Genomic DNA, 23,148 nt, shown 5'->3' on the forward strand with positions numbered 1-23,148 from the left:
CCTCAACCCCGATTCAGTGTTTTTCTGCTGATCAACCCAAAAACAACATAAACACAAACTCACACACTCTCTCCCCTGCTTGAACAGAGCTCTCCTGCTTCTTCCCTAGTAACTCAGGAGCCTTCTTATTCCCTGCAATTTCTACAGACATCTCCACTATCTCCTGGATTTCCCCCCTTCCCTACACCTTTCTGCTCTTTTATATGAGGATCACCTGATTCAACCCAGGTGTGGTTGATTCAGTAATCAGGGCTGACTTAGCCCCAGCCCCTCAGGCCCACAAGCAAGCCACCCAGTAATCATCACATATAGGGATCACAGTTAAATTTTTTAAGGTATATGTGACTTTTATCCAGACAAAGATATATAACAACTTTAACAATTAAATAGCAAAAGATTATACAGAAATGTGATTATGAAAAGGAAGCATAGAAAGTGAAAGCTAATATGTACCACATGTAGTATCACCTAAAACAACTGGAATAGAGTACACAATGACACTGAGAACTAAATAACTCCCTGATGATCAGGATTTCCCCAGTGGGCACATGAACGGCTGGCAAGCTCATTAGGGAAGATACTGAAAGTATCAGTCTCAGAAGAACTGTCTCTCTCTGGTCTACAAAATGGAGATTGGAATCATGTGTTCTGAATACATAATGTGGAAATAGATTCTAATTCTCACACTGCACTATAGAAAAATCAGCTTGCGCTAAAATTATATGCGTGTGTGTGTGTATGTATGTATACATAAATGTTTTAGTAGTTAATTTGAGTATACATAATGCTCTCACAATTACGTCTTTGTGTGCTTCCACTAGAATTCAATCGTTTATACTGATTTACACCAGCATAATTTAGAGAATTTGGCCTTAGACAATTTCAGAATGGTAGTTTTCCTTTAACCGAGCCATTTTCTCTGAGGTTTATTACATATGTTATTTTAGGACAGGTCTACACTTAAAATGCTACAGCAGCACAGCTGTACTGGTGTTAATCCACCTCTGTGAGAGGTGTTAGCTATGTTGATCAGAGAAGCCCTCCCGTCAACATAGTGCTGTCTACACCAGGGGTTAGGCTGGTAGAAATGCTTTGCTCACAGGTGTGGATTTTTCATACCACGAGTGATGTAGTTATATCAATGTAAATTGTAGTGTAGACCTGGCCTTACACATAGTGTTAAAATTCTGCATTAGACTGTTATCCATCCTGTCCTCTTCACTGTTCCATGGTCATGGCTGGGGGAAATTGATTTAAATCACTAGTCAGGAAGACTCGATTTAATCATGCATTTCTACATAAAAGTGCATTCTTCTTGGTTGTTATAACCTTAATACATATTCTTCACAACTCAGAGATGGATGTAGGTTTCATTTTCAGAAGGTACACGCTATACGTTTTTAAGTGATTTATTTTGAAAACTTTTCAGATTAGTTTTACAGCTATATCAGAAAATGAATGATTGTTTGGTTATTTCTTTTACCAGATCTAATGAAGCAGATATTTATGAAGTCATTGGGAGGTGAACTATCTCCAATTCAACAGGTTAATCATTAATATTTGGAGGATTTTCTTGCCATGCTGTATTAGGAAGAGATCACCAGACAGACATTTAAATTGTTTTATTTAACTAAAACAACAATGTTATGTATTCTTAATTTTTTTCTTCAACAACAAACATATAATATTTTAACAAAACAAGCATAAGAATTTTTGAATTTCATTAAACATTCAAGTTTTTTAAAATCAGGTTTGTTTTTGTTAAAATTGTTCTTAACTCAAAGAGTTAAATGAAATATTAAAAAAAAACAACAAATATTAAATCGACTATGTCAGCCAGGTCAACATGAGAAACTTAAAATATTGGCTTCTGCAGCTAACTCAGTCGTCTTCACCTTCATTTTCCTGTTTGTTCATAATCTAGAAAAGAAAAACAAGCTTTCCTGCTTTTTCAGGTCCCAAATGATTTCTCAATTTGGAATGAATTAGTCCAAAGGAAGAAAATATTCTCCCTACAACAGCAAAAGAAGCTACTGCTGTTAAAAGTGAGATTATCACTTCAACAATCTCTGAATCCAAGTGCTTAAGTGACTTCCACCAGTTCACTGGTGTGACTTTCTTTAAAACATCATCAGCAAACATATATTTCTTGAATGGTTCACCCTTAGCTTTGAAGTTTATTATAGTTGGCATTATGGAGGGATGGTTGCTGGATGTCCATGTCCTAGCCAACTCCTCTTCTTCAGCAGTTAAGATTTTACTGGTATCGAGTATTGAATATTTGCAAGAAAATGAGCTGGAGATAGTGCTTGTCCCATTCGTTTTTTTAATGCTTGTAATTTAAGTCTGTCATTGCGTATTTCTCTTTTTAAGATCTCACTCAGTTCCTTCCAAATTTTTTACAGGGTCAGCAATAAAAGAGCTATTTCCCTGCATTTTGTTCAGGGCTACAGAAATAGGCTTCAGGGTACTCGGCATGTGTTCAACATTTCTCTGAAGCCCAATGTTGAGAACATTGGCTGGGTCAGGGCCATCTATTTTTTCATGATTTTGTTCACAAACTGTCATCAGATTAGGCTAGTTCTTGATATAGTGCTCAAAACAGTCCACTACTGAGTTCCATCGCATGTCTTGTGGGAGAGTTAGCTTGGTTGCTCCCACTTTTTTCAGAACAGCTGCTGCAAAGTGGTTGTTACGGAAGTATTTTGCAATTTCAACAACATTAGTCTTTATTTCTGGAACACTGAAGTCTTTGGCTAGGAGGTGCATCAAATGAGCACTGCAACCGTAAGCTGTTAGTTTGGGACTCTCTTCTAAATTTTTTCTCATCCTCGATACATTTGCAGCATTGTCTGTGACCTGGCTGCGTACTAGACATTTCAATTTTTTTTCACAGTTTGTTGTAGCTTTTACTGCTACTTCTTGTAAGTATTCTGCTGTGTGTGCATTTCCTGATGTATCAATTGTTTCTGTAAGGAAGACATTCCCCTCTTCTGTTGAGCTTTATTTGAGCTCATGCTCAAATAAATTGGTTAGTCTCTAAGGTGCCACAAGTACTCCTTTTCTTTTTGCGAATACAGACTAACGCAGCTGCTACTCTGAAACCCCTCTTCTGTTGTCACACAAGCACATCCAACAGGATCATTGTGGACATTGCTCCACCCATCAAGACTCAAGTTAACAATTTCACCCTCTAGACCTTTTGCACACTGCTCAGTTTCTCTCTCATACACTTTATCCAGCAATTTGCCGGTGACATCTGCTCTGTTGGGTGGACTGTATCCTGGTCTTAATGACCAAACCATGTTAATTAAGTGTGGGTTCTCAATCATCCAGAATGGAGAGTTTGTTGCATAAACAAACCGGGCATTTTTTTTATCAATTACCTCTTTTCGTAATCTGCTGGTTCTTATTACAAACTTATCTATGGTTGTTCTTGGATGATGGAGATTTTTTTTTCTTTTTGCTATAAGTGATAAACTGTGGCTATGTGACATACATGATGTGACTGAAACACTATCATTGGCAGATAACTCTGAAACTATAGAAAATGATGGTGATCTTGAAGGTGGATAGTCTTCAGAATCCTGTATTCTGAGGATGGATTCTCCTAAACAAAATAAGTCAATGCAGTTATTTAATTATTATTACCACACTGCTCATTTAGTATTACTCATTGCATTCACTGACACGCTGTACTGCTTTAAAGGTAAAATTGTAAAAGGAAGATCTGCCTATTTCAGCTATTTATTTTTTTATCACAACTGCATCTAAAATGATATTACCATAGAGTAACAACTATATTTTTTGCTCAAACATGAGAATTCAAGAATAGTTTAGAAGGAAGACAGGAAGTTTGTAAGAAAGAAGTATGAAATAAAAAAAGTTTACCAACCTGGAGATCTTGCATGTTCAGACATGTTCCTTTCATCCTCTTCAACGCAGCTTCCTCCTGAGAAGGAACACTTCTCATGATGTTGTTTCATTCGTTCAACGAGGCCTTGCATTTCTCTGTTGCACTGTTTGCATTTTGCACGCATGCCTGTCTTACCCACAGGTAGAGAAACTTTATTAAAATATTCCCAAACTGGGTCTCTTTTACGGCCTGCTGCCATGATAGGTTTTCCCTTCTAGTGAGAGAATGGTGTGGTAGATCTCAAATCAATGAAGGCTAGACTCAAAAAGACCTCAAGACTTCTCGAATATGCTGCCCAAACAGTTTCAATTTTGTTTCTACTGCCTGTCTCTCCCTTCTCACATTTATCACCAGACTTCTTCTCCTTGTCCAGATCTATTCCACCCCCAACAATCTTCTATTCATTGAACTTTTTGAAATGTTGCACTTTTAGAGAGAGGTAAGGGATTGACTCTGTGTACACAAATTTGCAGAGGGACAATAGGGTTAAGGTCTGTTATTTCTCACCTCTATGTATTATTTATTTATTTTAAAAGATTTTCGCTGTTAATAAGCATGTTATCTCTGGAGACACAAATCCACAGTTTGAGAACTGCAAAACTAAGGATCTCTGATGGTATCTTCTAGGCTAGTGGTTCTCAAACTAGGGGCGCTGCTTGTTCAGGGAAAGCCCCTGGCGGGTTGAGCCGGTTTGTTTACCTGCCGTGTCCGCAGGTCTGGCCCCGAGTTTGAGAACCACTGTTCTAGACTGAGCCCCATTGGGTAGATAGAAAGATTAACCTAAATAATCTATACAGAAACCCCTGGAACCTCATAAAATAGGGTCCCTAATCCATGAACTCTTGGGACTCATTTATAAAACTTTTCTTAAACATTACATGAATATATTGTCTCATGCTAGAGCATTAGAATTTATAATCCCTATTCCATGATGAAATCTCTTTGAGCTATAATGTATATTAATTAAAACTATCTTTAGATAAAATGCTTTCTGAGGAAAAAACCTACCAAAAAATCTAATTTAAAAAAAATATTGATTTTTTATCCACCCTGGTTATGGCCAATGAAGGGTTGCCACCCATCCAGTTTTCATCCGGACAGTCCAGGTGCCATTGACAAGCGCTGATGTCTGGGGTTTTTGATCTGTGGAAAAGGTGGCAATCCTAAGTGAAGGGAAGGAGGCAGCACAGCAGCAGCCGCCACCACCACCTCTGGGGCCAGGCTGCTTGTGCAGCTCATGGCGGCACATGGCCCTGCGCAGCCCACAGGTGGCTGGTAAGGTGGCCTCGGCCATGATGGTGAAGACTCTGTGAGGTACACAACCAGCTGGCACTGTGCACTGATGTGTTGACACAAACGTGCTTTGAGCTAAAAACCATGGACCTAGTTCATCTCTCATGTATACCAGTGTAAATCAGGGGTAATACCATTAGAGTTACACTAGTTTCCCTGGATTTTTTTTATTTTGTATTTAAATACAGGATCTGTCTTAGTTGTACAGGATCTGTCTTAGTTCCCTACACCTTCAGAATAGGTCTGCATTTGCCTGTAGCCAGGCTGGGGGGTAAGCCTTTTTTGAGCAAGGAGCTTACTTCAGGAAGCCAGAATAAAGTAACATTCCATGACTGACAATATACAAAGATGGATTGGTTGCTGTGAAATTAACAAAAGTTTTGGGGGTCTTCTAAGGTTTCCACTAAGGAGACCAAAATACAAGATCCATCACATTTATTCACTTGTTACCAGCAATGTTCAGGACCAGATGCTTCAAAAGAAAGTGAAAAACCTATAATGAACCTAAGCAGATGTGCACTGTTGCACCTAATACATAATTGCGAGAAAAAATTCCCACCTGATTTCTGTGGAGATTAGTTTATGTCCTGAAAGAATGAGATTTAATTATCCTTATCTTGGCAGGTGCTGTGTACAGTAACTGCAGATGTTATTATTAGCCATAAAACTATCCAGCCACAGAATTTAACTAACCACCTGGGGCAGTGTGTTCCCCAGGCCTATGAGAGGTGAAAAATGTTTTCCTTTCATTTATTCTAAGTTTACTGGACATTAGTTTTACTAGAGTGAATTCTTTTTTCTCCCATTAAAAGATCCAAAAGCAGTGATGTCTTTTCAAACTAGCCTTCATGCCCGTCAGACAGAAACAAGGTACAGTTTTTGCATTCTCTCCTCCAAAAAACTAGTGCAATAAATATCAAAAGCTTGGAAAAGTGACAGCATTTCAGCCAAAGAAGCAGCAAGATGCAGTTTGTGAACCCATTGAGAGACAGGGAGGCTACTTCAGTAAAACAATCGACATTAATTCCTATTAAAGGGGTTAATTTAGCTACAAAGAGAAATGAATTAGGCTCTTAAAACCTAATCCAGCAAAGCACTTAGGTAGAAACATCATTGTAAGCAGGTAGGTAGTCCCATTGAAATCAGTGTACTGCAGCTTTTAAAATCCACAAGGTCAAATTCTGCTCTCATTTGCACAGATGCAACTCATTTTGGGGGTATATTTATGTATTTGGGAGCAGAATTTAACCCACTGTGCTCCAAATCCTGCTGACCTTACTCAGGCCAAATTCCCATTGACTTCATGGAGAGTTTTGCCTTAGAGAGGACTGAAGGATGAGATGTGCTATATGACTTTCTGTGGGTATGCCTACATTACAAATGCTATAGTTGCTCAGCTGCAGCGCTGTAGCATAGACATTTACTACAGTGATTGAAGTGGTTTTTCCATCACCATAATAAATCCACCTCTTGATGATGCGGCAGTTAGGTCAACAGACTAATTCTTGTGTCAACCCAGCTACATCTACAGTGGGGGTTAAGACACCCTAACTGTGTTGTACAGTGCCTGAAATTTTTCTGAGCCCTGAGCGATGCAGTTAGGTCAACTCAAGTTTTAGGTGTAGACCAGGTCTAGGGCTTCAGTTCAGGAAAGCATTTAAAAATATGCTTAAGTCCATCCCTGTTCAGAAGCCCATGTTTAACTTTAAAGATGGACTAAAGTGCTTTGCTCAGTAGGGATGCTTTCTTGAACTGGGGACCTAAATGCTTACTGTAGAAAATTCAGAGAGCAATATGCCCTACAAAAAGTACACACCGCTACCCTTTATGATGCAGAATAACTTGACACATATAATGCTAGCTCATTAATATAGTAATCAATTTCTGCATTTTTACAGTGCTTTAAAAAGAAGGATGCATATTATTTTGTAGCTTCAAAATGATAGTTTAAATGAAAAGGTGTTGGCTACATTTAATCCTTTTTTCTGTAGATCTGGTTTTGGAGCTCCTTGTTTTATAACAGAAAAGGTTGCAATGGTGTGTATGTTTCACCCACTTATGATACGGCCTAGTGTTCCCCAACCATGAATGCAGAGACTTAGGGCTTGGCTACACTTGCAAGTTAGAGTGCATTAAATCAGCCCCGGGCGCCCTAACTCCTGAGGTGTCCACCCTGGCAAGGTACTTAGAGCGCCTGGACTCTGCAGCTGGAGCGCTCCTGGTAATCCACCTCCAAGAGAAGCATAAAGCTTGCTGCGCCCCGGCTGAAATGCCTGGGTGTCAGTGTGGATGACATGTTGCATTACTGCGCTGTGATTGGCCTCCGGAAATGTCCCATAATCCCCTGAAGTCAAGTGGCCACTCTTGTCATTGTTTTGAACTCAGCTGCAGATATGCAGATATCCCCTTTCAAAGCTCCGTTTCTGACAGCCGGCTGCTTATCCGCTCCAGGACAAAGCAACCCATTACTGTGGAATGCTGCTGCTGTGAGTGTGTGTGTAAGAGAGAGAGGCGGGGACGAGGGGGGCCTGCTGCTGTCTGAACTTACAAGACAGCATGCTGACGCACTCTCTGCCACCCAAAACACAGTGTCTCTACTCCCACATACACACAACACACTCCCTGTCACACTCCACCGCCCCCCCATTTGAAAAGCACGCTGCAGCCACTTGCCCACTGGGATAGCTACCACAATGCACTGCTCTTCGTGACATTGCAAGAGCTGTTAATGTGGCCATGCCAGTGCGCTTGCAGCTGACAGTGTAAACACACTGTGTTTTCCCTGCTGCCGTCTCCAAAGGCTGGTTTAACTCCCAACGCTCTACATCTGCAAGCGTAGCCAAGCCCTTAGGGTGTATCTACACTGCCCAGGGACTCCTGAATGCTTGCAAGTGAGGAAGAAATAGGTGTAAAGGTGACTGGGGCGGTTAAAATTGTAAGTTCCTAAAACCTGGCAGTAGATAAGGTTTGAGATGGAGGCACAAGCTTACCATTTTGTGTATCTTAAAAAGGACCTCTAGACAGCATGGAACCTGGCTTTTACAGCTGCTGCTGATGGCTAGCAGAAGGGTTACACAACTGCTAGACTTAATTAAAGGGACTAATAGAAAAAAAATTAATATTTATTTATTTATCAATACTTTTTCATGTAAGCCATTGCTGTAGTTACCACAGGGATTATTTATGAAGAAGAATGGGAGGAGAAGTGATCCTCAAGACATTCTATTCAAGTGTGGACCACACTAAGAAGTTCTGGGAACCCCTCACACAGACTATTTACTGCATCACAATATTTACTTATAACTGGCATTCTAAATATCTACATTATGAACCTGGATACTTTGTTTTCTCTAGCTGTCTTTTCAGCTTTTCCTTATCGCAACCCAAATAAATAGTGTGTTTAGCAGTTAGAACAGACAATTGGGAGTCAAGACTGGACAAAGTTGTTTTTATAAAGCATCCCTCAGGAAAATATCCTTGGGTCCAGTGCAGCAAAACAATATACAAAATGAGCAAATAAACAATTAAATTTAGTAGCAAAGAGGTTGTTCTTTACAAGTATGTGAAAGATGGATGTCAACTAGAAATGGGATATAAATGGGGAGAGTAGCAGAAAGCTTGTTCCACAGATGAGGGGATTAAATGCGGGGAGAGGGGGCACAAACCTCTCACAGTCTCAGGGTTGTACTAATCACTGAGTTCCCATCAGATTCAGAACTTAGTGGATGGTTGTGAATATAGGGGAAAATAAGATCTCCCAAACAGGATGGAGCTACTCCCTTAAAGGTCTTAGAAGTTAAAATTAGAATTTCAAAATCAAATCAAAACTTAGAAGGGAATGAGTGTAAGGATTGCAGATTTGAATATGTTGGAACTGTAATGTGCCTGTTAACAGACTTGCTGCTGTGCTCTGGATGAATAGCAGTCTAGACAGACTATAGACGGGCAAACATTTAAAGAAGTGCAAAAAGCCAGTATGTGAGAGGGAATAAATGGCACTGCTCTCTTCTCAATTCTCCTGCTTTCTAGAGACGAGGCAGGAACAAATGTTATTCCCCACCCATATGCTAAATGGTTCAAGACTCAGCATAAACAACTGGATTTTGCAGCTCAACCAGCTTCACCTGTCCATAATGGAAGTGTATTTCAGGTTTCCATATAATGAAACAAGGAGGGATCATGTAAATGCATAGCAGACAACATAATACAGATCCCTGAGGAACCCCACTATGGAAAGAAGCAGGTTCTAAATCATGCAAGCCTAGTGAAACTATTGCCAAGCAATTAGCCAAATAAATTTGGCTAATGCCTGCTCAAGGTCATGCACAAAACTCCAAGTCATTTTTTGTAACGATCAAAAGGTCCTTTCTGTTAAATGCTGAGTGGTCCAGAGACAGCACGAGTCATAATTAAATGGAATCATTAGCCATTAGCTTGTAGTTATGTACTTTCAACAAGTCTCCATCCTGTGGGCTCTCTGCAAGTCTGACTGAAAATCATCGTAATTAAACAGGGGCAGGAGTTGTATAGTATGTACAGTACCCAGCACAAAGGAGCCCCAGTTGTAGAATATACATTTTTACCATAACATAACAACAACTGGAGAGGCAACATAGTTCAGTGGATAGGGCACTAGCACAGGGGTCAGGAAACGTGGGTTCCATATTTGGCTCTGCCACTAGCCTGCTATGTAACCTTGAGCCAGTCACTTCACCTCTCTGTGCCTCTATTTTCCCTCCTATCTATCCTATGGCTAATTTATACAGATTGTATTAAATAGCCTTTTAGAGCACTTTTTTTTTAAATAAAAAAAAGCTTAGTACCTTGATGAAGAGGAGATAGATCATTGCTACTAAAGTAGGTTTTATTTACCAAAATGAAAGAAGAAAGTAAAAGTTCTTCTTTGAGTGATTGCACATGTGTATTCCACTCTTGGTGTGCACACACCTATGCACAGTTGCCAGAATTTTTTTTCTGTCAACGGTATCCGTCAGGATGGCTCAAGTGCCCTCTGCTGCTGCACGCCGCTAGCATCAATATAAAAGGCCCAGCTGACCCTGAACCCCCTGCCCCTTCTCTGAAAAGCAGGAGAAGTGAGAAGAGAGCAGCCCACCTGTGACAGTCGCTGGAACTGCTTTTCTTGCATTTGCAAGTTCTCTCAGTGGAGTGTGTTCTTTTTTATTGTATATAATTAGTATTTAGTTAGATTTTTTTTTAAGCCAACTCATGGTTCTGGTTGACTCCCAGTCCTTGGTCACCGGGCTTCAAGCCCTGCATTTCCTTCAGTGAAGTCATGATGACCGTGAGCAATCCATACTCAAGTTGCTTGATGTGCGTCAGGGAAGCTCATATTGGAGAGTTTTACCAAATTTCTAAGGACTTTTAAGCCTTGCATAGACGGTGAAGCCAGACTAAAGTTTCTACTCATGGAGGCAGACTTGAGACTTCCATCTGAGCCAGGTCGGTCAAAATCATCACAGAGTGACTCAGCATGGATCAGGAGCACACCTCCTACTGTACCTGAGTTCCGACACAGCTCACCATCTCCAGTGCCTAAAAAGAGGCATAAGAAGCAGACTGCCAAAATGGGGAGATACCCAGCACTGAACTTTGCTAGGCATAGGGATAAGAGTAGAGTGTGGCCTAAGCCCAAGTACGCCTCTGCTTTGGTGCTGCAGAAGATGGCACCATTGCCCAGATGCCATCAAGTCCAGAGCCAGAAGGAGCTCCCTCCACATTGGAAGCACCACACCATACCAACACCACCTTGGTACCGGTCACACTGGAGATGTTTTCAGGTGCCAGGGACTTCCTGACCCTGTTGGTGCTGGTATCCCCGGCAATGCAAGAGTTGACACTATTGGTACTGGCGGACATGGGAGAACCTGCAAGATCACTACAATGCTTGGTACCAGGCCAGCCTCATATACCCCTGACAGCTCGCCATTCAGTACCCTCAGAGGGGAAACCTGCAATGTTCGCTTCTCTGTGGGCTTCTCTACCTCCACACCAGTCGCTGGTATCATCTGGAACTGCAACTCTGGTCAGCTTATTGAGAGATGTTGTCTTCCAAATCCAAGGTCGGGTCCTACATTTTCCATCCTCAGAGCTGCTCTTGCTACCCCTCCTCCAAATGTTTCCAGCCTTCCATGGATCCTATCACAGGAGTACCATTGAGTGGTTAGCCAAGTGGTCATGAGGTTCAGGGGAGAAGAGCATGCCTGTCCAGTGGCCTTTTTGGAATCCGTGGGGCTTTCCCACAATTTCTAGGTCATATTCCTGGTACTCCTATTCGGTCACCTCAGAAAGGCATGCAAGCACCTACCCACCAGGCAGCACCCTTTCCTGAATCCAGTACCGCGCCTGGTACTATACTCCAAGAGCCTGCTCAACAGGACTCTGCAGAAAGGAACAGCATCCGCAGGCAGTGCTAGCCTTCTCTTCCTCCTCCCCTGATGATGCAGTCTTGGGGCGGGGGGCATATTGCCTCCTTGGGGCGGGGGGCATATTGCGTCCCCCAGATGACTATACGGTGCACCAGGAATTGTTAAAGAGGGTTGCTTTAAGTCTCAGCATACAGGTGGAGGAAGTAAAAGGATCCTCTTACCGCTTGATCAATATTTTAGCCAGTGCAGGTCCTTCCCGAGTGGCTCTGACTCTAAATGAGGCCATTATGGACCCAGTTAAGGGACTGTGTCAGACACCTGCATCTCTTTTCCCAACTTCAAAGAGGACTGAGTGCAAGATTTATGTACCCTCCCAGGTTATGAGTTTCTTTATTCCCATCCCCTACCCCCAGTGGTAACTGCTGCCAATGAGAGAGAAAGGCAGGACATCAGGTGCAACCCCAAAATCAAAAGACTCAAAAGAAATTAAACTTGTTTGTTAGCAAAGTTTATTCTACTGCGGAAGCAGTTCAGCTGAATACCGGTACGGTACAAAAACTTGACATAAAAAGAGGAATATAAGGCTGGCCAGGACAGAGCATCACAAATGTCTAGCAAAAGTTCCTCACCCTGCTCAGGAAATTGGTGGGCACAAAGCTAACAGGGCAAAGCTTAGAGTTACAAGTATCAGCCCCACAGGTTTTGTTAGATCTGGGCAGCTGAGCAACAAAAATGGGAGTTTGGATATTGAGTGTGTAATAGGATCTGTAAAATGCTTAGGGGAAATTGAGACTGGCTCAATGTAACAGTTATTGGATCAACTATGCTAAAAAGGTTGGGAAATAGGGGATCCAAAACTGAACCATTTAATTGGTCTCAAATCCTATTGGCACTTACTAGGCTACTACAAAACTAAATCATAAAAGTGCAAAGAGTTCAAGGTCTTACTCTACTGTCATATGTATCTTTTGTAAAATGTACCTGCATGAGTTGTAATCCACAACCTTTGGGCAATTTACACAAGAAAAGGGACTCTGCCATTAAAGAAATGTGATCCTGCAGCATCCATCTTGGAGACATGTATAGCCAGACAAGATGTAATATTTATAAAACAACATATTTTAAGTTAGTATTTAACAAGATCAAAATTTGATCAAAAAGAACAATCAAAGTGATCATAAAGCTATAATATCCCTGTGCATCTAGAATCCCAGCTGGTAAATCAATATGGATGCTAGGATATTAGGCCCTTTAGAAATCAATATAATAAGTGTAGGAGTTGAGTAAGAGAATTAAATGTTAGTACAGAGATGTGAGTTGGCTTGACACAGTCAACAGATGCTGAATAATCAATAAAGATTATATGTTCTTTAAAGAGAGGTTGCCTCGTGGCTAAAGTACTGCACTGGGAGTCAAAGATCACAGTTCTATTCCAGTTCTACCACTGACTTGCTGTGTGACCTACTGACAAGTTAGGGTCAGGGTCACCTTTGTGTGACTCAGTTTCCACATCTGTAAAATTAGGACAATACTTCTCTACCCATAACCGACAGAAATGTTGTGGGGCTTAATTAGTTAGTGTATGTGAAGCATTTTGAGGTCCTCTGATGTGCAAACTATTATTATAATTAATTGGGGCTAGAAAGGTTAAACTCACTTACCATCTACAATCGAATCTTGTGTACTGGGCCATCTTTAAAGCAATTTCTTCCTTATCGGATGCTGGAAAACAGCCAGGAGAACTGAGTCTGGGAGGCTAAAACCAGTTCTGGGCCGGCTTTAAAAACAAAAAAAACAAAATAAATTAAAAAAAACCAACCCAGATGTTTATTGCTGGGGGTCATGTAACCTAAACGCAGGAAAGGTAAAGAGCAGTGGGAGGGAGCAGAATGCATAAGTGCTTACATAGGTTCTTTCTGAATAGTTGGAGAGGGAGGGAAGGAGAGTGACAAAGTGATGACCAGAAGCCAGTCACGTGGTACCATACATGTCAGTGTCGCTGCTTAGATGGGACAGACTTTATTTTTTAGAAAAAATATTAATCTTCTTCTCCCTCTGCCCCTCCAAGAAAAACTCCTCTAAACTAGTGAAGTTCAGTGGATGCCATTACTTTTTTCCTCAGATGTCTTTATTTATAGATTTCACAGGTTGGAGAGTATAGTAGTGGCCATTGGGATTAGGCTAAAAACCAAAAGAAATTGCCCTTGGAAGCTTTAAGACAGATGCCCCAGTTTTGTGGGAAATGTTTCCTGTAAATTGATGTGGACACGCAGAGAATATATACACACAGCACACAAAAGATGGGTTTTTAAGGGCCAAGCCACAACTTTTGTTTCACGGATTTAACACTGAGGAGTACCCCAAACATTCCCAAGCAAAAATCAGGTAGTGTAGGAGGACATGGCTTTATGCTTATATATAAACTTCTTAGTTCTTTCATCTATATACAACCTAGAAAACAAGGGATCAGCTAGTAAATATTTAACAAGAGGAAGCTCAATTCCCCTACCTCCCAAACAAATTGAGCCCTCATGCTGTCTTCCACAGTATCCCTTCAGCTTAAAATATCCTCACAATCAGCTTTGGAGAAGTCAGTGAGACTTTGCAAAGTCAATGAGACTACTCATAATCAACAACTGAATTTGGGGCTATTTATGATAGCAAGCACCAGGCCCAGAGTTTGCAGGACCAGACCCCTGATTTAGAATGAACCCTCTTGTCGAAATTAACAACTTGTATAAGCAAGCTGGCACGTTCAGCCTTTGACATTTGCTCTCTATATGGGAATGTCATGCTGCTCTTGAGCCCCGCAACAACTTTTATTTTGTCACCTTACCAATCTGCTTGAGCAGAGGAAGAGGGTAATGTACTGCATGCATGTGAACAAGTGCTAGGACTTCATGCAACCATCTTTTCCAGATGAGACTTCGTGTGTGTGAATGATGAGATTTTTCAAACATATTTAAAGCTGTTCTGATGTCATTTAGAAGACAAAGTTTTTCTTAGAGCATAAATTTAAAGCCAGTTTTGAGTTTAGAAAATAGATATAAAGAAAAAGAGGAGAAACTGAAGAGAAATGATGGGGAGGAATAATGGAGAAAATGGGGAAATGAAAAAAACAGAAGAAGAGCAGGAAACATTTTTCAAAAAATCAAGGCATGAGTGGATATTTTTAGAAGTAACCAAAAGGGCAGGCCAGAAATTGACCGCATTTCTAACAGTAATCAAACTATGACATTTTGATATGGATTATCAGTTACTCAAACTTCGGAAGTGTTAGGATTTAGGATTTTGATTCAGGCCCATGTCTATCTAGTTACTACCACTGCAACCCTGAAAAGATCTCAATGTATGATCAAGACTTTATGGAAAATAAAAGGAGTACTTGTGGCACCTTAGAGACTAACCAATTTATTTGAGCATAAGCTTTCGTGAGCTACAGCTCACTTCATCGGATGCATACTGTGGAAAGTACAGAAGATCTTTTTATACACACAAAGCATGAAAAAATGGGTGTTTACCACTACAAAAGGTTTTCTCTCCCTCCACCCCACTCTCCTGCTGGTAATAGCTCATCTAACCAGCAGGAGAGTGGGGTGGGGAAGAGAAAACCTTTTGTAGTGGTAAACACCCATTTTTTCATGCTTTGTGTGTATAAAAAGATCTTCTATACTTTCCACAGTATGCATCCGATGAAGTGAGCTGTAGCTCACGAAAGCTTATGCTCAAATAAATTGGTTAGTCTCTAAGGTGCCACAAGTACTCCTTTTCTTTTTGCGAATACAGACTAACACGGCTGTTACTGTGAAACCTGTCATTATGGAAAATAGGCAATTATGTGGAATAAGACGTTTACACAAATAACATTAAATCACACACACTGAGTTTTCCGTTAAAACACAGCAGATGCCCATTTAGTTTATATGATGTTTTATATAGACAAATATATATTCCTTGCCCTAGAGTGCTTACAATATAAACACAATACAAAACTCTAGAGAAAAGTAAGAACAAAACTTCAGGTGAAGGGAGATTACAAAGTTTATTGATGAGAAGAAAAGAGGCAAGATTTAAGAAGAGGATTTAAAAGAGGACGGAGAAATCACGTATTGGTTGACAAGGAGGCTGTTCCAGGTTTAGGGTCCAGCATAATTACAAGCATGTACCTTGAGTCTGTCAATGGGGACTGTACTAGCCTGTGTTTGTATATTGCCTAGCACAACAGGGCCCTATTCTTTGTTGATCCTTAGTCACTGCTGTAATAAACATGCTTTATAATGAAATTGTGAACTTTTTCAAGTAGCTTCAGCCAGCCTACAGCAAGGACAGCCTAGGGTGTAATCAAGGAGGCCATGCCTCACCCTAGGGCTGGGTATTTATACAGGATCAGGAAGCTGAGCAAGACAGAAGGGAGTAGAACCTATGTAGGCTGCAGTGGGTGGTGGTTTCTCTTTGGCTTCAGAGTAGCCTAACTAGACTCAGAGATGTTGTTTTGTGAATTTTAGGTAATGGGAGGGTCCAGAGGTGAGGACCTTCTGAACTGTGTGTTGTAATTGTTCCTGTCCTGAAATTTTATTAAAATAGGACATGCTATGTTGTTAGCATATGTTGGCTTCTCTTTGCCCTGGCCTGTTAAAGTGAACCTACTGCTACCTCAATTAGGGAAAATTGCCTTGGGCTGCAAGATGGTGCATTGCGATAGTCCATGCCTTTACAATAGTACCAAGAACTGGAAAACTGATCAATTTTTATGTATGTTTCTCTATATCATTAATTTTGATAATGTTTATGCAGACTGCTGTTTATGGTGAACCTTACGGGATAATATCAGAGTCAGCTGGAAAACAGGATTACCGGTTCCAAAAGCATATTTTTTCTAACTTGGGAAAGAGTCAAGTTGTGGTAGAGAGTCTGGCTTTGAAAATGTGCACTCCAACCCCTAAAGGCATGGAATGAACTCAAATTGACTTGTAAACCAAGGTTCACATTGCATAACTCCTCCATGTTACTTAAGGAAAGGTAGGGTGATTATTAGGCGGATGTTTAAATCTGGGTAGATTCTCTGGAAGAGGCTTTTAGGGTTGGCTAAGGCCCAGATCCTCAAAAGTATTTATGCTCCTAACTTCCACTGAAACCAATGGAAGCTAGGAGCCTACAAACTGATGAGGATCTAGACCTCAGTCTGTAAATGCTATTGCACATAGTTACAGTTGAAACTACGGAAAGAGTGAGGGGAGAAAAGTTGGTTAGGAAAATAACAAATGTTCAGGGAAAAATAAAGTTTGAAAAATGGCACACACGTTAGAGGCAAAAATGAATACAATGTAAAAGGACAACAGCAAAGTAAACTAAGGTGTCAGACGTCCTTCCTTTAACCACAAATTTACCTTTGCTCCACACAGATATGGTGGTCTCATTTCTGTTGTAAATTACCTCACCTTAAGCATAGCTGAACTAAGAGGTGAAAGGCAAGGTGACTTATACCTTAGGGTTAATCTTTTGCATTAGATTTTTCCATAAGATAATGAACTGCTTTCATTAATCATTTCCTTGGATGCTTCATATGGATATAGGCAGGTAAAAAGAGGGATGTTACCTAGGTGGTTTATTCATTAAAGAACAACACAAAATTTTTCCCTGGGGGCAGCAGAGAGTAAACCCAGCCAGAAAGTTAAGGGAGAGGGAAAAGAGAAATGCAGCTGGGGAGGGAGGGTACAGAGAAAGAGATGCAGCCAGGGGGGTTGGGGGGTGAGGAGGGAGTGGGGAAGAAAAGATGCAGCCAGGGAGATGGGTAGAGGAGAAGAATGGGGGAGTGGGGAGCGAGAATGGGGGGGGGGAGTTGCAGTCAGGGAGGAGTGGGGAAGGAAAGACGCAGTCAGGGAGATTTGGGGGAGGGAGGGGGAGAAGATGCAGTCAGGGAGAATGGGAAAGGAAAGATGCAGTCAGGGAGATTGGGGGAGGGGGGGAGTGGGGAAGGGAAGAGAAGAGGCAGCCAGGGAGATTGGGGGAGGGAGTGGGGTGGGGAAGGGAAGAGGCAGCCAGGGAGATTGGGGGAGGGAGTGGGGAAGGGAAGAGGCAGCCAGGGAGATGGGGGAGCCGCCGGACGCAGCAGCCGGGCGATGGCTCTGGGTGGCAGTGTCAGGCGGGGAGCGCTGCGTGCGGCCCGGGCGGGGCAGGAGGGGGCCGCGGCAGCCCAGGGAGCCGACCCCGCCCACCACTTTCCCAGGCTGCCCCGCGCCGTAGACGGAGCTGGGGGAGGTGGAGCCGCAGCCGCTGTAGCGGGACCAAAGTGGAAATTTCCCCCACCACCACCAGCAGCAGCAGCAGCCGCCCCAGTGGCAGGTTTCGCCGCTCAGAGAGTCACGAGACGACGCCGCCGCCGCCGCCGGACCCAGCGCCGCCCGCCATGGCCAACTACATCCACGTGCCGCCCGGCTCCCCCGAGGTGCCCAAGCTGGACATCGCCCTGAGCGACGTGGATGGGCCCGGCTGCCGCGACGGAGCCCTGCAGCTGCTGCGTCGCCTGCGGCCCCACTGGAGCCCCGAGGATGTGACGCTGCAGGTAGCGGCCGGGGGGCCCGGTCCGAGGCTGGGCGGCCATTGGGGGGCGCGGGGAATCCCCCCCACACCGGGCCTGGGGCTGGGTCCCGTTTGCCAGGGAGCCCGGCCGTGTGGGTGCAGCGCTGACCCCTTCCCGGCCCCTCCCCACCCGTTCCTGGCGCCCCAGCTTCTCCCTCCCCATTAGCCCCCAGCTTCTCCCCCTCAGAATCAGCCCCAGGCCCCCCCCGATCCTCCCCTTAAATTAGCCCCCAGCTCCTCCCCCCACAAACAATCCGCCCGACCAGCTCCGATCCTCCCCAGCCCCCCCGATCGCCGCCCCCATATGACCATTTCCTGGCAGAGGGGTTTTTTTTCTGCTTTCTCCCCCTTAGGCCGTCTTCCAGGCGTCGCGTTTAAAAGGCCCATCCGGTGTGCGTGGCTCGGTCCCTGGTGCGTGCGGGGCTTTAAGAAAGGAGGGGCCCTGCGGGGAAAGGCCCCGGCCTGCAACGCTTGTTCTGTGCAAAGCCTCCCGCTGGCTGCGCCTGCCCTGGCCGGCGTGGGGCGTGGGTGAGCGAGTGCCAGCTCCGCGGGGCCCCGCAGCGTGGGCAAGGAGGAGGCCGTTTATCTGCGGCCTGGCTGCTTATCAACCAGGGCCCAAGACCCCCCTTCTCCATCGCTGAGCCGCAGGCAGGATGTAGCGAACGCCACCATTTGCCAACTCTATCTCCCTTCACAGGCTTTCAGTTTCAGTACACTTCAAAATAAACTGCAGGTTGGACTGATACTGAAAGGTTTCTGTGTGCTGCCTCAATACTGGTTATCTCACCCTTTTGATAAGTGGATGGGTATCGTCCCTATTTGATGTAATTAAAACTCGGTTACTAATTGAGCCTACTAGCCTCTTTCCTAATTCTGGAGTCAAAAAATTCATTTTTTGCCTGTTGAGTTAGTTAGATGGCCTTTGCTCGTAGGTATGACAAATCATTTGTCTGGGGCCAGCTAATCTTACTGAAGCTTACGCTTCTAGAATATACTTAATCTAGCCTCAGGAGTTTACTGGAAATTTGTTTTAACTCTCTCTGCCTCTGTGGTTGCTAATTGCAGCCTGAATATATTACAGCATTTATAATACACATTTTCAAATCGTAGTTTCCAAATGTTGTTAATGTGTGGAAATTGTCTCCATTTTAGTGACACTCTCCAAGAAAACCAGATGCAAGAATAAATCTCAGTAAAAACTGACTGCTCTGTAGCAATGGATCTTAATTCAACTGAAATAATTGTAAATTACCCAAGAAGGGAATAAATTTGGTAAACATGCATTATATCAGATAGTATCAATGGTAAATTTAAGATCAATGTATAACAGATATACTTGTTGAAAATAACTATAGTGGAGGTGCAGGCAATATCAAAGTTAGTTTTTGCTTAAAGAACAGTTAGTTAATAGTTACAGTGGTTCTTCTAGGTTATTGCTTCCTGGGATAAATGCACTCACAACAACATGGCATGCTTATTCCAGGAGTGGAGATCCGCATGGGCAATTTTAAAAGATTTAAAAAACCCTTTCCGTTTCATTAAATCCTTGGGCAGTGCAACATGTTTTGGTCAGTTGTGCAAGAAACAACTCTCTCAGGTTTTTAAGAATGGAAGAGAAAATTGTTACAGTTCCTTATTTTGGTTTCGTTATTTTGGGGTTGAATTTTAAGAAAAATATTCTGTTGAGGATATTTTTGTTCTTGCCAACGATCATCATCGTAGCTTGTTGCTCCAAAACTTCAGCCAAGACATGATGGTATCACTTATTTCAAACACTTATCTTCAGGAGTACAGGATGTTGATGGGGGCAGTGCGTCAGGCAATGTTCAAGTGTTTGCCAAGGCTGTCCACGTTCACATTTGGGGCCATTCCTCAGCTTCCAGTTGGTCATATTGTGACCAGTCTTTGCCACCCCAGCTCTCTCTCAGTTTAGAGTACACCAGTATGTTCGTACAATGTCAGTGCCTGGGGGAAGGTGGGGGAGTTCTAAAGGAACCAAGTTCTCCAAGATAATCAATATTCCCCTTCAGTTTGTTACACTGTAACTTTCCACAGTGGTATTTTGGGGTAAGAGGTTTTCAGAGGCAAAGATCTTTCTGGATTTCAGCCTCTTGGGTGGTAGAATGTGTCCATACAGTGGATGTCTTAGATCATGCACTTGTTTTTGTCTCTCCTTTTTACTGAAGGCATCCCACCTCACTGATGGTGCTGCAGTCCCCTGGAGGCAGCATAGCAACTGTGTGGGAGTCAGTTTCAAAGTCCCTGTGATGATCCTACAGGATCCATTGAGTTCAGTATCAATTTTGTATGTATGGCTGGAGCATGAGCATACTGGGGCACAGTACTCTGCAGTTGAGTAACACAGGGTGAGACTGGTTGCTCAGACTTTTTGGGGGTCAGCTCCTCTTTTTTTTATTAGCTAGTTTTTTGCAGTACACAACTCCTGGAATTCACTTTCTCCTTTAGCTTCTTGATGCTCTTTGAGTGTCAGCATTCAGTCTGATGTGACCCCAAGGTACACCAGATACTCATAGTGCTCAAGGATTGTTCCATCCCATGATATCTGAAGTTTTTGCATGGCCTGAGGGTTTTTCATGTGAAAGGTGCACACTTGGGGCTTGCTAAGATTGGCATTCAGGAACCATGTGTGATAATATTTTCCAAGTACACTCAGAGAGCCAATTAGAATGCGCTCAGTGTCCTCAAATCTTTCTGATTGCTTGATGATACAGAGATCTGCATAAATGAATCTTGGCATGTTGAGAGAATTCTGTGTAAACATTAAACAGCAAGGCTGATAGAACCATGGGGCAATCCATTCTGGTGAGCAGGCTGTTGACTTTTTTGACCACCCACCTCAACCAAAAAAGTCCATCCTCAAGCAGGGAGGAGATGACCTGGACCATCTTGCTATTTCTCCGAGTTCTTGGCAATTTCAGTAGTTATGCACCATGGTTCACAGTTTCATCAGCAGCTGACAGATAAACAAGAATCTAAACCATTTTAGATGTATTGAGCTAGGTTTGACAGGTTTCAGAGTAACAGCCGTATCAGTCTGTATTCGCAAAAAGAAATATATAAATTTATAAATTGGTTAGTCTCTAAGGTGCCACAAGTACTCCTTTTCTTTTTGAGCTAGGTTTGCAACTTTGCCATAGCATGAATATCCTAGGGAAAAGCCAGCTTGGGCATCAGTCAGCTACCTTTCCACTATTGGTGCTATTCTACCCATTATAATTCTCTCATATGGCTTGTAGGTTGAGCAATATATGGATGTTGGGTGGTAGCTCTTTGCAGAGTTAAGGTTTTTATGTGATTTAAGTAGTGCAGCCACTTGTCTGCTCCACAGCCTGGGTATCTGCATTGTCTCCATGCAAGAATTAAAGAAGACAAGCAGCCACTTCTATATTCCTGTGCCAAAGTAATAATAATTAGACACACCATCAAGTCCAGTTGCTTTTCCACATTTCAGTTTCATGTATTTGTTTTCTTGCACAGGAGAACAAGTATATGAAACTGAAACCTTATTGCTTAAGGGCTGACCCTTTTTCTTGGTAACATTTTAGTGCTGTTTATAGCAGTGGAACATCACATTCATAATTCTGGCTCTGTTCCAAGATGTGAGTTCACAAAATGAAACCCCCTGAAGACTGATGCTTGGTTCTTTTGAGCATGGACATACTATAACTAATAAATATATATTTAGACAACTAGAAAAATTGCTCTAGGAAACTAATGGAAATTATTTTTCAACCAAGTAGAAAAGTCTTGGTCTTAAAAATAGGTATGCAGATTTTGTCATTTTGTTCTTCAGTGCCTTTGAGCAACTGAAGAACTTTATTCATACTGAGATTCCTTCAGTCACCATTTTCTTTTGCTGTCTAGTATATTTTTAAAATATTGCACACAAGTAACAGTAGAAGCGAGAATGTGCATACAAACTTCCGCTTCAAAGATCAGTGCAGTGGGGTGCTAGAGCAAAACAGATTTTGAGAGAAAAGTCTGCAGTAGCTTTCCTGGGACACAAGAGAGAGAAGGACCCACATCTAGCAAAGAAATAAAAGCTGGAGATATATATTCAGTGGAATAGAGATTTGACTAGTCTGAAATGTAGTAGGGCTGTGACAGAGGAGCCTAGGAACTTGCTGAGGTGTGGACAGAACTAGTCAGTAGTGTGAGTTTCCTCATAATTGAACTCTACATCTAGCCACCTTTGCTCTTTATATTCATACAGTCAGCATAGTGTGTTGGAAGGTTAAAAAGTCCAAAGTTTAACTTAGTAAATTTACTAAATTTTACTTGCAAGAACATAATGTGAAGTGGGCAAAACCATTCCAAGTTACTTAGTGTGTCTTCCAGTTGCCTTGCATTTTAGAATAGTCTGCTGCTTAATCATTCCATCATTTAAGATTTGTAATAAGTTGTATTTTTAAATAGTATATTTAAGTGTGTCCATTTAAAATTATTTTTTCTAAATAGAATTGTTAGCTTAACATTTGGGCAAAGGAGGAAAATCCTTTAACCCAGTAGTTCTCAAACTTTTGTACTAGTGACCCCTTTCACACAGCTAGCCTCTGAGTGCAATCCCCCCTTATAAATTAAAAACACTTCAAAAAAATATTTAACACTGTTATAAATGCTGGAGGTGAAGTGGGGTTTGGTGTGGAGGCTGACAGCACACAAATCACCCTTCCCCCCTGTAATAACCTCATGACCCCCAATTTGAAAACCACTGCTTAACCATTTGTATGCTTTTACTGTAATGCTTCAGAATGATTGCTTAATTTTATCAGAAAGCCTACTGATCAGTATTGCATAATACAGAATTGGTTCCGAAATAAGCAATACAGAATGATTATTTCGTGTCCCTATCCACACACAGGGAAGAATTCCAAAGTAAATGATCAAACTGCCTCTTTCTGCCAGCAGTTGTGTGGAAAGACAAAGTCCTCTTCTACCTAAAGATTTTTCTTC

The 23,148-nt window shown here is 42.3% G+C and overlaps 2 protein-coding genes across 3 annotated transcripts in view; one reads left to right on the plus strand and one right to left on the minus strand.

Annotated features, from left to right (window-relative positions):
• Positions 1–1,828: 1,828 nt before the first annotated feature.
• LOC142069721 (uncharacterized) lies at positions 1,829–14,995 on the minus strand. Of its 2 annotated transcripts, XM_075121827.1 has the most exons (3): positions 13,257–14,995; positions 3,896–4,042; positions 1,829–3,610 (listed from the first exon to the last, which is right to left on the minus strand). In XM_075121827.1, exons 2-3 carry the CDS (start codon positions 4,038–4,040, stop codon positions 3,033–3,035), a joined length of 723 nt encoding a protein of 240 aa, XP_074977928.1. In that variant the 5' UTR covers positions 4,041–4,042; positions 13,257–14,995; the 3' UTR covers positions 1,829–3,032. The 2 variants fall into 2 exon arrangements, 1 of the variants encoding a protein (XP_074977928.1); XR_012665662.1 differs by lacking the exons at positions 1,829–3,610; positions 3,896–4,042 and adding an exon at positions 8,520–11,365.
• Positions 14,996–17,779: 2,784 nt separating this feature from the next.
• ETNK1 (ethanolamine kinase 1) overlaps positions 17,780–23,148 on the plus strand; it is a 59,960-nt gene continuing 54,591 nt past the window's right edge. Inside the window, exon 1 of the mRNA XM_048826801.2 lies at positions 17,780–18,157. Within this exon, the coding sequence (XP_048682758.1) occupies positions 18,002–18,157 (156 nt within the window). The 5' untranslated portion in view covers positions 17,780–18,001. The remainder of the gene's footprint in view (positions 18,158–23,148) is intronic.

Source organism: Caretta caretta, chromosome 1 (genome assembly GCF_965140235.1).
Source record: "Caretta caretta isolate rCarCar2 chromosome 1, rCarCar1.hap1, whole genome shotgun sequence".
NCBI classification, from domain to species: Eukaryota; Metazoa; Chordata; order Testudines; family Cheloniidae; genus Caretta; species Caretta caretta.